Here is a 17,625-nt window from a genome sequence, read left to right as displayed (position 1 = left end):
TCTGGAAGTTAATGTTTCTTGATATTTTACTGTCACTGGACTCACAAATAGCTGCTGTATGGCAGTTATGTTACTGAGCAGACTGGATTTGTGGCCTTGGTTACATCATGGCTCTACATGTGTCTACCTTAGACAAAAATCCAAGAGTTACAAATATAAAATGTGTTAAGTTTCTAATTGATGTAATATACAAGGATCATGTTTAACCCCTAAACTGAAAGAAATAAACAAGTTGCCAGTTTTTACTGGATGACAATTTAAGATGCCGGCATTAATCTTTAAAGAGAGCTAGTTTTGTGTAGTAGTTAAAATATCAGACTAGAAACTGGGAGACTGTGAGTTCTAGTCCTACCTTAGGAACAAAGCCAGTAGGGTGACCTTGGGTCTGTCATATCTTCTGGCTCTGGGAAACAGGTAAGGGCAAACTACTTCTGAAAAACCTTCCCAGGAAAAACCTTGTCCAGGCAGTCTCTGAGAATTGGACACAATTGAACGGAAGATTTAAAAAAATTATATTTAAAGTCCTAAATGTCTTAGGACTTGATTTTCCAAGAGACTGTCTTTTTCCACATCTGTCCAGATGCTAATTCTTGAAGGAGATGTCATTTTGAACTGTCAAAGATTTGCTTTTCTTGTGGAGGTACAATGACATTATTCAAGTTTTATTCATTTCATTTATTTAATATATTTCTATCTCTCTTGCTTCCAGTCAAGCCAGTCTGTGAAAAGAAAAAAAATGTGAATGACTGACCTGCAAGTTCTAACTTCCAGCAAATGTAGTGTATCAATACAGGCCTGAGTAGAGTTCCAGATTTGAAAAGCAAATCTGATGCAAAGTGACCACATATGAGAAATACTTCAAACAAAGCATGTCTTTTCCGTTGGGTTGTCATCAGCTGCGAAAGCAGCCATGCAAGCTCAGGAAAAGATGCAATTATTTTAAAGGGTTCTGCCAAGGTGCAGGAGTCTGCCCACAAATACAACGTGCCAATTTTTTTTTAATCCAAGTTTTTGTTTAAACCTCTGGTATAGGATGTTGGTTAACATTATACGCGCATATGTTCTTGTCAATATAGAAGTTATTTTTTCTCAGTAATAATTTATCTCATTTCACTATTTAAATAATACAAATATCAGCAAATTTATATATGCATAGGATGTAAACTAGAAATTGAAATATTCATTTATATTTCACAAAACAAAAACATTCCACCTCTGTTAAGAGGTCAAATAGAAGAGCTCCTTGGGGCAAAGCATATAGGAGATGGTTACTACTAAAACCTTCTCCTTTATCGACTCCTCTTCCCCTTTTTGAGAGTTTCCTAGTATCCAAAAGCAGATTTACTTTGGTGAAAGTGGCTGCAAAGAGAAGGAGAAACTGGCTAAGGGCATCTTCTTCCCTTAGTTGGAGCATCTGTGGATTGGAATTCAGAGAATGTTCCCACCAGCAGGAGAAAATTTAGGATTGGACTATAATGCCAAATACAGATAAGTAATAAATATTATGTGACATGTTCCATAGACATGCCCCTAAAATTTAGTTCAGATGCTTGCTCTTTATGTATAAATCAGTATGTAAGTAGGGGATGATTTATTATAGTAATGTTTACATTTTTCAGGTTGATGTCACTTGGTTTTATTCAAACTGTTTGATTGACACATGTGGTTGTAACCAGGGAGGGGATTGTGAATGTTTCTGTACAAGTGTTTCAGCCTATGCTCATCAGTGTTGTCAACAAGGAGTTACAGTAGACTGGAGATCTCCTAGATTATGTCGTAAGTATGACAATCAGATTACATTTACAAACCTTGCAAAGCTATACTATCAGTTTGATTTTGCTTCTTCATACATATTCAGCTGGCTTTTGATTGTGTAATTTTCCTTTCTTGCATTCAAGAATTGGCTAAAACTCGTACAGTTTTATGAATCAGACACATTAAATATAATACAAAAGGATCAGTCATAGTAGTTCATCCATCCATCCATCCATCCATCCATCCATAGCTACTGATAAGTGCTGTTCTATGTCTCAGTGACTTTTATCTTTCAGTTAATTACACCATCAGTGATATCCTCTCCTGTTATCACATCTGATAATGGGAGTCCAAGTTTCGTAAATAGAAGCTTCATTATCATTTCTGCTACACCTTTATAGGCTTATATATAAATACAAATTCAAAATTGCAACCACAAACTGCAGAAAACTTGCCCATTTCTGATTTATATCCGGAATTCTGTTCTCAGTATCAATTATAAATGAGATGAGGAAAGTAAGAGAATATATCTAAAGATTTTTTTAAATGTCTGTTTGATTGAACTGTAGACATAGCAATAACTTGAATAATATCTCACAAGCAAACTTTAGAGCACAGTTCTTTTTTCTCATTCTTACAACTTGTACTTGGGTTAAAATTATATCCTGCACTTAAGTATGCACAGAGAAAGTATGTGGTTGCTATTTTAAATTTGGATTATTATTCCGATACAAATGTGGTTTGTGTTCATAGACAACTGTGATATTGTTATAGGAAGGACAACTAAAATTATTACTATACCACTAGAGGTCATAAAAGGATAAGTGTTTTCTTATTACAGTCAGTGAAAAAAGTTTAAGACATTTCTGCCAGCTTTAATTTGTCTTCTCAGTGGAGATGAAAGAAAAATGGCTTGTATATGCATACATACATTCTAATTGTTTGCTTTTGTTTTTTATAGCATATGATTGTGAATATATCAATAAAGGTAAGCAATGATCTGAGAGTTAGGTATTTTTCCTTATGCCCCCTTTCCATGTTAGTGATACTTTGTGCAATGCATTGGAATACGCTGTTATTTAAATATATGTATGTAACTTTGTCATTATAGTGTTGAAATACAGTATATAATCTAACAATTTGTCAGGCAGGCTAATCCACAGAATTATTCTTTGCATCTCAGACCTAGTTACATTCCTACACTCTTGATCAGTTAGAAAATCAGGTTGAAAATCAAGGAGAGTATGAAAAGAAAAGGCTGAAGAAAGTAATCATATCTCAGTAGAAGTTACAGCAGTTTTTCTTCTCCTTAGCAATTTTCTGCTCTGAATGTTTTATCTTAACTTTTGAAGTTTAAAAGTCATTAATTCTTTTGTTTTCCATTGGAAAAAAAAGATATTTTGATTTAGTTCAATGCTTTAGTACTGATATATAATATTTCATGTATATTCTGATTTAATTATTTGGGTAGTATGCTATGTTATTTTTTTAAAAAGTATCACTGTATATTGCAACTGTTTAATTCATCATAGACTTTTTCTTTTGCCATGTACCGTATTTTCCGGCGTATAAGACGACTGGGCGTATAAGACGACCCCCTACTTTTCCTGTTAAAATATAGGGTTTGGGCTATACTCGCCGTATAAGACTACCCCTCTTCCAACGCACACCAAATAAAAATTAAAAAAACATCAACTGGCTCACCCACAATGTAAAAGCAGCTGTGCTAGACCCAAAATGGCCCCTGAAACAAGCAGGAACCTCACACAGCCCCAAAAAGCCCCAAAAAACAACTTTCACGCTTTACACACACACAACACAACACAACACAACACAACACAACTGGCTCATCCACAATGTAAAAGTAGCTGTGCTAGACCCAAAATGGCCCCTGCAACAAGCAGGAACTTCACACAGCCACAAAAAGCCCAAAAACCCAACTTTCACACTTCACACACACAAAATTCCACATACAGCTTTGTGAGATTTTGTGTGTTTGTGTAGTTAGAGTGAAACACTACAGAAACACACTAAATCTCAGAAAGCTACACAAATATTATTTTATTTTATTTTATTTTTATTTTTATATGAAAGCTAAATTTAAAACTTCCTAAACTTTAAATGGCTAGGTCTAAAAAAGAACTAAAAAAAAACCCAATTAACTATTTTTTTTTAAAGATCCCAAAGGGGAAAAAAACTTACGTACCCAATAGAACAGGGGTCTCCAACCTTGGCAACTTTAAGACTTGTAGACTTCAACTCCCACAATTCCTCAGCCAGCTTTGTTTTGCTGGCTGAGGAATTCTGGGAGTTGAAGTCCACAACTCCCTGCCTGCTTGGTTGCAGGCAGGGAGTTGCTTGCTGATGGAATGGATTCAGGCAAGCGAAGCAAGGCAAGCAGCTAAGGCAGTGGTTCTCAACCTTCCTAATGCCGCGACCCTTTAATACAGTTCCTCATGTTGTGGTGACCCCCAACGATAAAGTTATTCCTAAAACCATCAAAAATATGTGTTTTCCGATGGTCTTAGGCCAGGGGTCCCCAACCTTTTGGACCTCAGGGACCACCAACTTCATAATTTTAAATTTCGCAGACCACTAATACGAATCCAGTGCCCCGCTTGCTGAAGCACCTGGACTCCCAGTACGGGATGGGGTCCTTCAGGCACTCTCCATCCTCTCTGTCTCTCTCTCTCTCTGTCTCCCACTCTTTCTCTCTCATTCTCTCTTTCTCTCTCTCTCATTTTCGCTTTCTCTCTCTCTCCCTCTCTTTCTTTCTCTCCCACTCTTTCTCATTCTCTCTTTCTCTCTCCCCCCTCTCTCATTCTCTTTCTCTCTCCCCCTCTCTTTCTCATTCTTTCTTTCCCCCACTCTTTCCCTTTCTCTCCCCTCTTTCTCATTCTTTCTCTCTCTCCCACTCTTTCTCTCTCATTCTCTTTCTCCCCCTTTCTCTCTTTCTCCCACTCTCTTTCTCTCCCCCCACTCTCTCTCATTCTCTTTCTCTCTGTCCCCCTTTCTCTCCCCCCCACTTTCTCTTTCTCCCTCCCGCTCTTTCTCTTTCTCTCTCTCCCCCTCTTTCTCTCTCTCCCCACTCTCTCCCTCTCATTCTGATTCTCTCATTCTGATTCTCTTTCATTTTCTCTCCCTCTCTTCTCATTCTCTCTCTGATTCTTTGGTTCTCTTTGATTCTGTCTCTTTCTCTGTCTCTCATTCTCTCTCTCTCACTCTCTCTCTCTGATTCTCTCTGTCTCTTTCTCTCATTCTCTTTCATTCTGTCTTTCTCTCTCTTTCATTCTTTGTCTCTTTCTCTCTCTGTCTCATTCTGATTCTCTCTTTCTCTCTCATTCTCTCTCTCTCTCATCTCATGGGCCAGCCAGTGTCTTGGGGCTGAGAGGAAGTCAAGCATCTCCCTGAGAGACTGAGGGCCGGAGCGGTAAATGGTGACTGGTCCGGGGAGCAGCTGGATTTTGCAGTCCCAAGCATTAGGAGATGAGGGCTGCCGCTCTTACAGCGCTCTTACAGCGGAGAGAAAAAGCCGGATGCCGCTCTCCGTTGCAGACACCAGATCGCCCCCCTGCAAGCTCTCCTCTCTCAAGCAGTCCAACCAAAGTTTCCAGCCCCGCTTCAGGGAGCGCTCCTTGAGAGACGAGAGTTTGCAGGGGGCCGATTTGGCAGCCGGATTAGAGAGCAAAATCCAGCAGCTCTCCAGATCAGATGCTATTTACCACTCTGAGTGCCAGGCAGCAGGAAACAAAGGCTGCCTTGCGCCACTCCTGACACAAATATACCAAGGCGGAATGCTCATGCCGCACAAGTTCAAGTAGTGCTTCGCTCCCACAGCTTCCAGCCATCGCAAACACCACTTCTTCCCGCTTCTGCCGCCCCCTCCCCCACCGCCACAACAGCACCATTCATTCCGGATGGCGAGGGCTGCGCTCGTTTTTCTGTATTGCACCACCATCAAAACCCCTGTGAAAGGGTTGTTTGACCCCCCCAACCACTGAGCTAAGGTAAGCAAGCCAGGAGAATGCGCTGCGCACTCCCACCCTTTGCCTGCGAGCCCGGACGCTGATCCGGACGGCTGCAGAACGAACTGGGCACTGGCTGTCATGTCTTTTCTGCTGTGCGGGGTTCGGCACCTGGGCTCCTGGGGTTTAAGCCTCTGGGCCAGCCCGTGCTGCTCCATGATGTTCGCTTCGGGCTCCTTGGAATTGCTGCTGGGCGCTTCTTCCCGTTGGGGCGATGGTGGGTGGCTGCGAGCCTGGAAGAGGTGGTGAAATGCAGAGCAATACCTCGTGGGGAAGGAGTCCGCCGTGGCTCCCGCAGTCCACTCACCATCGCCCCAACGGGAAGAAGCGCCCAGCAGCAATTCCAAGGAGCCCGAAGCGAACATCCTGGAGCAGCACGGGCCGGCCCAAAGGCTTAAACCCCAGGAGCCCAGGTGCCGAACCCGGCACGGCAGAAAAGACATGACAGCCGGTGCCCAGTTCTTTCTGCAGCCGTCCGGATCGGCGCCAAGCCAGGAAAGTGCGCTGCGCACTCCCACCCTTCGCCTGCGAGCCCGGGCGCCGATCCGCTTGGACTGCGGGAGCCACGGCGGTGCTGGCCGGGCTGGGTCTGGTGCAGTGGGCGGAGATGAAGGAGCAGCCTCGGCGGTAGCAGCAGCAGCAATTACAACGGGAAAAGCTGTGGGGAAAGGAGGACGAGGAAGATCTGGCAAGGCGGTGCGAGCACTTCATGGCTCCTCCGGTGAGCGGATTGGGAGAGCTGCGCGACTGGGGCGGAGACATGCGAAGTCGCATGGGGCTTCTCATAATGGAGACGCAGAGCCAGGTGTGCAAGGCGCTGGCCCAGGTCGACCGCGGCGCCGCTTTCACCGTGGACTGCTGGGAAAGGAAGGAAGGTGATCCGAATTCCGGGGTAGAGTGGGGACGCGTTCCTTTCTCGTGGGCCCCGCACTGCCTGGCACCTCTTGTAGGTTGGAACTAATTCGGAGTACAGCTTCCCCTCAATGTTGCCGGCGCTCCCAAAGTGTCATCGGTCAGCGCCAGCAACTCAGATTCGGGTACCCGGCGTATAAGACGACCCCCGACTTTTGAGATGATTTTCCTGGGTTAAAAAGTCGTCTTATACGCCGGAAAATACGGTAGATTTTTAGTCTGTTAATAGCACATAGTGTAGGGGTGTTAAACTGGCGGCCCGCGGGCCAGATGCATCACAGGCAGGCCACACCCAGTCCAGCTCCCCAAATGGAAAAACTGTCATGATATATCATGTGACAGCAACTTGACGCCACAAGTTTGACACCCATGACATAGTGCCTTTGTACTATCGAGTTACTTTCTAAGCAGTTACAAACATTTCACAATATCACAGAAGCTCAGTCAATAGTTAGAAAGTTGTAATTTCAAAAATACGAGACTGGCTATTTGCCAGATTGAACCCTCTGGGCTTTGGTAATAATTGAGGGTGCCCCACATATTTTTTTAAAAATACTTTTTCCATATTGCTGTCATATTCTTCAAAAAATAATCTGCATGCCCAGCCTGTATGCCACAAGATGTACAGTGAGGGAGTATGAGAATATTTTATAAGTGAAGGGAAGCGATTAATGTCACAACAGTTTCATAATTAGAACCAAATAATCTCTTTACCACATCAGTCCTTTTAATTAGTGGTTTCTATTTTAAAAAATCCTAATTAACTATAGCTCTCACAAAATGCTTTGGGGTATATGCCCTCTCAGACCATTCCTTTGGGATCTTGATATGAGGAAACAAGCAAATCCACAGGTGAGGAACATGTACAGATTTACTGCATATTAGTACTCCCAACATTTGGAAGGTGTATTTAGCGTATGTGGAGGGTCCTTTTTTTTTTTTTTTTTTTGCTGATTTTGATTAACCAGGATCTTTTCCTTCATTCCTTTTTTTACTGAATTTTACCTTTTTTACCCATTTTGATAAATGTCTGATGTAAGATTAGGTTCAGGCAGATCATTTTTGAAATCAAGTTTGCAAGAGTTCTGTAGTTCTAAATTAATGTTTAAGAACCATAATGCTTATTCTTGGGAATGTCTGCTAATGATGGTGTTTTCTTTGCTGCTGTTGGACTGACTGGTAAACCCATGATATAGACATTGAGACAGATGCATCAGAAAATGTAACTTTTTTTCTTTCTTGACAGTTCTGGGAAAAGGTCCCTACAAATTGGTTAGCTACTTGGATGGAAAAACTATAATCGCAGCAAAACTGCAGGATGGTACTGTTTTCCCAGCAAGAGAAGATGACTTAGCTTCGGGGGATGCTTTAACCTTCATGCTAACATCACCACTGTATAAGCCCAAAGCACATGGTAATCTAGTAACTCTGTAAAATAAATCTGCGGTACTGAACAACTTTAATTTCTGTGGATTTTAATTTACAATATTCTCCAGCCAACATGTTGGTTAGGGAATTCTGTGAGTTTAAGTCCATACATCTTAAAGCTGTGGTGGTTGAAAAACACTATTTTAGATAATATATATCAGAAGCAATTAAAAAAAAATTAGAGATGCTGGTTTACAAATAAGAGGCGAATATTGTGACTGGCCATATTGTATTAATAAGCATTCAGAGATATCTGACTGGTTAATATTGCTGGTAGAAATACTGTTTTTGTTATACGGATTTTGTTCAGAGCCAGCAAAACAATTTTTCTTTTCTCACAGCCAAAAGTGTTTTCTCCCACTTTGGAATTTTAGCACCAGCACTAGCACTAGCACTAGCACTCAGGTTTATATGCTGCTTCACAGTGATTTACAGCCCTTTCTAAGCAGTTTACAGAGTCAGCATATTGCCCCCAACAATCTAGATCCTCATTTTACCAACCTCGGAAGAATGGAAGGCTGAGTCAACCTTGAACCAATGAAAAGTGAACTGCTGAACTGCTGGCAATCAGCACTCAGCACTCAGCAGAAGTAACCTGCAATACTGCATTTTAACCACTGTGCCACCACGGCTCTTAAGAAAGTTTCATAGATGAAACACTAAATTTTCCTAATCAACTTTAGTGGGGTTTTTTTATATGATCAAAGGTCTCCACTTAGAGAGTAGGTTTTTTATAAGGCAATTGCTGATTTATAAATAACATGACACTTAGTGCTCAGATCGACAACTTTGTAAACACATTAGCCTTAATATTCTTAATGCAGGATAGGTAGAGAAACCTAAGAGGAAATCTGGAAATTGACAGCAGTTGGTTAGCTATGAAACTAATGAGATACAAGCGGGTCAGCTGAGGATATACTATAATGGTTGGCAGCAAATTGAAATTATGGTTAAATGCAAAACTACAACTGTATAAAAATATCCTTTTAAAGATAATTGCCATTCTGTTCTTCACTAAAATATGGACTTTGCCAGCTCCTTGGGATTACTCATATCGATGGATGCCTTGGCTGTGTACATGTATTTTCACATTTCTAAAATGTACATTTTATCCATTTTTGCCTCTCTGCCTTTTGAAATAAAACTAACTGCAAGCATTAAAATCAGTGATACTTAAATACTAAAGTTTAACATGATTCTTGTCATAGAAGAAATGCCAATTTATCTATAAAACAGCTGGTTAGCTGTAAAACTACTGAAATACAAAAGGGTCAACTGAGGATATAATAGATTGGTGGCAAATTGAGATTATGGTTAAGTGCGAAAGACATAGAAAGGAAGCAAACTGATGAAAAATATCTGGAAAAAAGGATATTACTAGAATAATGTTAAAAGACAGTCAATTTTATATCACCACTTAACTGAATATGAACTGAATATTTTTATGAATAACATTTATTTCTAGATATGCTTTCTTACGCAATTTCTGGAAATGCTTTTATTTTGGATAGAATACCAGGATAAAGAACTATATTCCTCTGATATAGCACAAATATATAGAGAGATTAAGTTGTTGCCAGTGACAATGAAAGAGCTTAAGGTCCTGAGATAAATCTTTTCAGCTCTATTGTTTGAATTCAGTTTTGCGAAGTTAATAATAGTTCCAGATATGAGTGACAGTTATTGGATTTTTTTCCCTTGAAAATCCACCTTTGGAAAGTAATCTGTTCATTTTCAATTTTAACACTCTATATCTCAACATTCTCTTTATAATTCTGATTAGAAAAATACAGAGCCCTTACATTCACCAATCTTTATTACAATTTGGCAAGCAATGGTTGCTTATGCTACAATAAGTACATTTTCAGCTTCAGTAATTAAAGAAAATATGAGCTGCTTCTCTCTTTCTCCATATACTAAATACATTTTATGTTGGAAAATTAAATAGTACTCTAGGATAATGAATTATTACATCACTTAACATCTGTTTAATGGATGAGGACAATGGATTTTATAGTAGTCTTAGGATAACTTTAAGCAGAATAATGTAGTCTACACAGTGAAATAATATTTGGGACAAAAGATATTCAATTAGGTCACAATTCTATCACACTTTTAATAAGCATTACTTTAAATATACTGGAAATCAGTTTAATCAATTTTGGAAAGCAAGAGAAAATCTTGCAATACAGGTTTTACATTTTAGGTTTTTTAAAAAAATAATGTATTGGTTTGGAGATCAATGGAAGCTTCTTAAAAAAGTGTAATTTTCTTTGCTTTCTGTACTTTCAGAAATTCCTGGATTGAAACAATGGCAATGTTATAAGTACTGTACATAGTTTGGGTTAAGTTGAGCTCACAGAATATGGCTATATTTTAGCAAAATAGCAATCAAGATAGCTTAAACTTTTATTTATTTTATTTTATTTTATATTGGATTTCTATACCGCCCTTCTCCCTGAGGACTCAGGGCGGTGTACAGCCAGATTAAAAAACATGCAGAACAAATATTAAAAACAATTAAAAGATATATAAATTTGGCCCAATTAAAACTCATTACCAATTAAAAACGTTTAAAACATTTAAAAAACAGTTAAAAATTTCATCTTAAGCCAGCCCGGCTTGTTTAAATAAATGGGTTTTAAGGGCGCGACGGAAGGCACTGAGGTCTTGGATTCTCCGTATCTCTGGGGGGAGCTGATTCCAGAGGGTAGGTGCCCCCACAGAGAAGGCTCTCCCCCTGGGGGTCACCAGCCTACATTGTCTGGCTGATGGCACCCCGAGGAGGCCCTCTCTGTGGGAGCGCACGGGTCGATGGGAGGTCGTTGGTAGCAGCAGGCGGTCTCGAAGATAGCTAGGCCCTATGCCATGGAGCGCTTTAAAGGTGATAACCAACACCTTGAAGCGCACCCGGAAGACAACTGGGAGCCAGTGCAGCTCGCGCAGGAGCGGTGTTACATGGGAGCGCCATGCTGCTCCCGTCACTACCCGCGCTGCTGCGTTCTGGACCAGCTGGAGCTTATTATTATAATTTATTATTGCAATAACAGAGTAAAACAATTGAATTTAATAATAAAATAGGTACATTCAAAACAAAACTTAATATAACTGATAATATATCAAAATAATTGTATTAATAACTCTTATTCATATAAAACCTTTTCCCAACTGAAAAATTTGTTTACGGTCCATCACAGACAGTATACAGAATATGGCTACATGACCTGAAATTACCTCCTGATCAACTAATAGGGCATGTTTAGTCCTGCCAAAATATCATGTTGCAACGGGAAATGTATCCCAAATACCTCTATAAAAGAGTCAGTGCAGTGGTACAGTACATCATTTTCAGTTTTGATCTCACTCTTCCATAGAGACAGAAACAGCATTCTTTAGAATTTCTGCAAAACTGCTCTCTAGATAGACTGGATGACAATTCAACTTGCCAATGCAAAAGTTATTCTAGTATTTTGGCATGTAATCTTAAAGAAACAAATAATGGGATTGAAATCAAGCAAGGTGGCGCCTAGCTGAAATTATTCTGGACATCAGAATATCTGGCATGTTGTTTAAAGAATAATCTGGCCTGTCCAAAACCCACTGAGATCAGTACATTAACTGAAAATCCCACACTACCTTAGGGTGCAACTAAGTAATTTCCACCAGGAATAGTGGAGTTTATTTTAGAGTTGAAAATTAAGTTAAGCTAACACGTGCTGTTTGCATTTGAGTTTTAATTGATGTCATTCTAGTCTCAGCTGAAAGACTGTGTTTGGATGCATCATGGACTTAGAAATCATGATTGAACAGCCTAAAATGGCCACTCTGTCTTTAAAGACAATATACTTGAAAATATGTCAAAAGATAGCTATGATATTCCTTTGCTCTCAAATATTTTTAGTTCACCTGGTATATAATTACCGCCTTTTGTATAGAACAATATTAACTGAGAATGAGGTGGCTGGATGGAGTCACTGAAGCAGTAGGTGTGAGCTTAAATGGACTCCAGAGGATGGTAGAGGACAGGAAGGCCTGGAGAAACGTCCATGGGGTTGCGATGGGTCGGATACGACTTCACAACTAACAACAAAAACATTCCTTTCTACCTTGTCTTTTAATGACAGAATTTGTACCCTTTAAGTGAAAAACATTTCTGAGATCTTAACGATCTTAACCTGTTTAATAACATTCCCATTAATTTGCCATTTATGTTATTATCTAGGGGAACACTGAAAAAATATTTTTTTTGTAACTGATAGGCCAAGTCTGTGTGATTAATGATTACAGTTAATTAATTCTCTCCTCAGTCCTATAGGTGAAATTGAGGTGATGGCTGTATCATCTGCACATAAAAATAAAGCAACAGGTCTATCAATCAAGCTTAGCATGGATGTTTCAGTTTTGTCACTTTTGCTACACCATCTAAAATTAAATAGCAAAGGGTCTAAATTACACCACAGCAGAATGCTGACCTTGGTTGTTCACCCAAATTTGGATGTAGGTATCACCATGCAACATTTTAATAAGTGTCAGCAGCCACCTATTAATGGAATTCTAATTGACATTTAACTGAGAAGCTAATCCCTATAAACTACCCTTGGCCATTTCATCATATTTCTTCATTGTTTTTTGCTTTTCAGATCCACACCTGGTTTCCCTGGAAGCAGCTGACAGACCAAATTATTTTCTTTATTTAGCTTCTAATAATACCCTTGTTCTTTCCAAGTGGGAAAGAAATGAACGTTTTCAGAACAGGTCAACATTTACCATCCACAAAAACACATGGTTCTCAGGATATAGTTCTTTTGAATCGTTTGCCATACCAGGAATGTTCATCCACATTTCAGCTTCCTCTGTGACTGTTGTTAAATATCATCACTCTGAGGCATTCAGACTCTCTACACTTTTTAAACTTGTAGGTAAGTAGTTGAATATGAACACACTGATTGTATTTTCATATGGTTTTGCTGTACTTTATGTAAAGTCCCTGTATTAAGAAAGTGAAAGCTATAAAAACTTCCATCGAGGCCAAGCCAATATCATTTATATATTGAAGTGCTTATTCATGAGATGAACCATCGCAGGATTGGTAACTGATGGCTATCCAGAGGTTACTGAAATTTTAGCAACTGTAGTCACCTTGATCAGTAGTAATAAATGCTGGCAGTTGTATTCAGCATGTATGGAGGGGCAAAAGTCTTAGAATCTGTGATTCTAAGCTTTTGTCTTAGAATCACAGATTTACTTAGTCCTACATAATCTATATGCAAAAAATGTCAGAACATTTTTTTCATCAACACTTACTGATTTCAACCTGGAATCGGGTGTGTGTGTGTGTGTGTGTGTGGTATACACTATAATTGAGATATAAATAAATAGCATGACAATTAACAGAATAATACAGTAAGTTTCATTTAATGTGAATTTTTGTACAGGGCAAAAATAAGCAGAATTATAAGGGGAGGAATGAAGGTGAATATACTATGCATGTCCCAGGATAATGTTGCAGGATCCAATCTGAGTCAGTTCCTGGGACCAGAGATTTAGTCTTCTGAGCTTTCGGACTCATGCTGGAGCCTATCCTCAGGGAACTTCTCTCTAGCAGAGTGTGTGCTTTGGGCTATTCTGTGTATGGTATTTATATGATGCCTCTTGTGTGGGGCTTTTAGTTGTTGATTGGGGTGTTGATGGCTGGCTAGTAAGTCATTGGCCGTTGTTTTCTTGTGCTGCCAAGCCCACTCCTCTTAAGTACTTGATAATCTGATGATAAATCACCATTCCTGTTGATTGATGAGGGGCCTATTTTCCAGGCTTCAATCACTTTCCTGGCTGTTTTTGTGCCTGCTCATCCAACATTAGTATCTGCAAAATTGAATGCATGTTCATTGCAGTGTGAGGCCACCAATGAGTTTGGATCTCCTCATCTGACTACTTGCTTCTGTTCTTGCAATCTGGTGGTTAGCTTCCTCCCCATCCATCCTACATAGTCACAAGGGCAATCCATGTAGGGGATCTGGTAGATTACATTGGAAGTATCTCCCTCCTCCAGGTGAACTTTGTAGTGCATAATTTGTCCTCGTATGGTAGCTTCTGGGTGGTATGCAATGCCCACTTGCAGATCTTGGAAGCTGTGTTCTACTGCTTCCGAAATGTTTTTGATGCATGGCAAGGTGTGTCATGTAGTTGGTCTTCTACTGTGTTGCGCAGACAACTTGTAACAAATGGTTGTGGAAACCCATTCAGCCTATAGGGAGAAGTTTTTGTGCCTGTTTTGGTTTAGTTTGGAGTTGTAGGAGAGAAGGGCTTTTTCTCAGAGGGCAAAGACAGTGGAGCTTGGAATATCTGGGAGGCAGGAAAAGAGTGAAGTGGAACGTTCCTCTCTAGCAAGTCACAGAGTATATCTAATAGTTACGCAGATAGTTATTTTAGTCTGGCAAGATTCTGTTATAGGCAAACAGTAAATAACTACTCAGAGTAACTCCATATGTTGCTCATATGGAGCAACTTCATTCTTTGGGCCTGATGTTGCACCTCATTCAAGATGGTATGACTCTTAACATGCAAACCCTGTACTGATCAAGTGTTAACTTTCTAAAAAAATATTTTTAGGATAAATGTGTTAGCTAAATATTTAATGTAAATGCAGATGAAGAGAAGAAACTTTCTATTTTTCATAAAATAGTATGATTCCTGTTCCCCAGCATCCTCCTTCAGTTATTTGTTGAAGAGATTAAAAACTCTCCATAGAGATCTGGGGAATCTGTAGGAGAGGCAAGTGAGAGAAAACAAAAGGGAAGAGAAATCTTGCTGGTAAGTTAAATTTACAATGTTTCTCAACCTTGATAACTTTAAGATATGTGGATTTTAATTCCCGGAATTTTCATTCTTTTAAAATTGCCAATGTTGAGAAGCACTGGGAATTGAAGTAGTACTAAATTTGCCGATAGAAAAGCAATCTCAGTCAATGCTGTTTATCAGTTCCCAAACCACTTTAGAAACTTGGCTGAATTAATTCAAGGTAATTTGCAACTTTCAACACCTCCAAGAACTAAAGTATTCCATTCTCATTCTGAGGGCTTCCCCATCTGTAAAAAGGAAATTAGAGGCAGATTAGTAATCATTCACATAAGAGGATGCAATGAACACTTTTAAAAATGTTTAAGATAAGTTATCTACCCTTTAGCTAAGTATACTTTGAAAGAACACATATACATATTAAACTCTACAGTTTCAAGAATTTCAGAGTGATTTCTACCAGAATTCACAAAGTGATTTCTATAAGAATTCACAAAGTGATTTCTATAAAAATTCAATAGAAGCGATATACCAACAATATTTCTAAAGATATCGAAGTTATAGCTTCCCAAATTCCCATGCTCTTAATACTTTCTTCAAAAGCTTCAAATATGTGCTTTTTAATCGAACATAAAAATGAAGCAAAAAATGAGATTTTATTTAGGTGAGTTACTGTATATAGTCACAGATGGTCACTTTCCTAATAGAATGGGTGAACTATATGCTTTCCTTGTTATCAAAAACTATTGAATTAAAGGGTTAGTAGTAGCGCTACTAAGACCCTTACTTTTGAGACATTTTCTTTCAGCCCTAGGAAGGAGGCCCTGGTAAACCATTTCTGAAAAATCTTGCTAAAAAAACTGCAGGGACTTGTCCCGGTGGTCTGAGAATTGGACATAATTGAGTAGAAGAAAAAATAAAGATAATTTTTTAAAATTAATTTGGGACATTATTTGGACCAAGCACAAATGCTTCTTTTATCTTTAAGAGGGAAAGGAGAAATTGAAATCTTTAATGGTCTCCTTCTCTAAGTGTTTGTATGTAGAAAATGTGTCTCTTTTTTAAAGGGAGAAGCCTTTGCTTTCCAGTCTTGCCAAAGAATCCTATCCATGCCAGTAGAAAACTGAAACAATTTACCTCAGCAAGTAAATTCGTATCAAATAATCACAAGGTATTTCATTAATCTCCACATCTGTGGATTTGGGTTTCAGAGTTTTATAAGCAAAGAAAGCTTGGGCTTGAATCTTTCTCCAGTGTTCTTTCAGAAGGCTGGACTAACTGATACGGGCTAATTACATGATCTAAAAATATAGCTGCATTTGTTAATGGAAATGTTACACCAGTTCTAGAGTGTAGAGGGAAAGGCAGATTAAATTTCCTGCTGACTATCATAAATTGCATATTAGATCAGAACCTTTCCAAGTGAGAACTGCTGTTCCGGAACATAAATATTGGGAGTAGGATAATAGATTGTTCAAACTTCCTTCTTAAAAAAAAGTTCTCCATAAATATGTTCATGTGTTCTGAAACTTATCAAAAAAACCTACCAAAGAACCTTTGATAGAGATTTAACATTTTCTGAAACTCATGGGAAGATTCAGTTTTCATAAAAAATAAAATAGATCAATAAAAATAACCATAATGAATGTGTATATTTTCATACATATGTGCGTACCATGATGTATCTTCTACATGTAGTTCACATATAGGCATGATATATTTATCAGAATATTTTCATTATAACTGATAGCAGTAATAAGATAAAGAGTTTGCTATAACTATTTAAATTACTAAAAGTCTGTGGAGATTCCCAGTCATCCAGGTCATGCTTTTCAGAAGGCAACTGGACTTTCTGGTTTTTCCTTTTGAAGACGTTTCGCTTCTCATCCAAGAAGCTTCTTCAGCTCTGACAGGATGGTGGGGAATGGAAGGATTTATATTCCTTGCAGACAGCTGGTCATTCACATTAGAGGGTCGTTGAAGCACTTGGAGGTTTATCTATGTCCTCAGGATCACCCGAGTAGTGCTCCGGGTTCCTAGTCTGCAATTTTTCCTCTGGAATCCATTCCTACTCCCACACCATTCAAAGACTGTTCATCCCAAATTGTATAACTAAAAGTCTATAGAGATTCTCAGTCATCCAGGTCATGGTTGTCCCAAAGGTGCTTTTTCAGGAGGCAACTGGACTTGTTTTTCTTTTGAAGATGTTTCGCTTCTCATCCAAGAAGCTTCTTCAGCCCTCACAGGATAATGTATTTAAATTACTATCTCCAGTTTGTAACATATATAACTGAATTTGTTAGTATAGATTACATTTCTCTCCCCATCTATTTATTTTGTATATAATTAATAAAAAAAAATTACTGAGGTAATCTTCTGTATCCGGTTTCCTCTAATGTGCTGGATGACAATTTATCATCTTCAGCTGTTGTATTAAGAATATTCTATTGAAATTGTTTAGATTATTTATTGCAACTTGATAACAATTCTAAATGAAAAAAGCGTATCTATGAAAGCATAATCTTTTTAGAAAGATTAAAGAATGTGAAAATATAAAGATATTCCTATAATATTTGTGTCAGATGAGGCAGCGTTATTGGTTTTTTTCAAGAAGAAAAACCAAAGCAAAGAATTCTATCATATATAAAGGTTGTAGAAAATATTTACTAGTTAATAATTAAATAGTTAATAATTAAATAATTAATTTAAA

The 17,625-nt window shown here is 38.7% G+C and overlaps 1 protein-coding gene across 1 annotated transcript in view; it reads left to right on the top strand.

The window, feature by feature from the left end:
• OTOG (otogelin) overlaps window positions 1-17,625 on the top strand; it is a 99,250-nt gene that overhangs the window by 48,967 nt on the left and 32,658 nt on the right. Inside the window, exons 29-32 of the mRNA XM_070935098.1 lie at window positions 1,620-1,776; window positions 2,717-2,743; window positions 7,939-8,106; window positions 12,761-13,039. Of these exons, the coding sequence (XP_070791199.1) occupies window positions 1,620-1,776; window positions 2,717-2,743; window positions 7,939-8,106; window positions 12,761-13,039 (631 nt within the window). The remainder of the gene's footprint in view (window positions 1-1,619; window positions 1,777-2,716; window positions 2,744-7,938; window positions 8,107-12,760; window positions 13,040-17,625) is intronic.

This window comes from Pituophis catenifer, unplaced genomic scaffold (genome assembly GCF_029215685.1).
Source record: "Pituophis catenifer annectens isolate HBS135680 unplaced genomic scaffold, rPitCat1.0.hap2 SCAF_1, whole genome shotgun sequence".
NCBI classification, from domain to species: domain Eukaryota; kingdom Metazoa; phylum Chordata; class Lepidosauria; order Squamata; family Colubridae; genus Pituophis; species Pituophis catenifer.
This window is presented reverse-complemented; position numbering and strand designations above follow the sequence as displayed.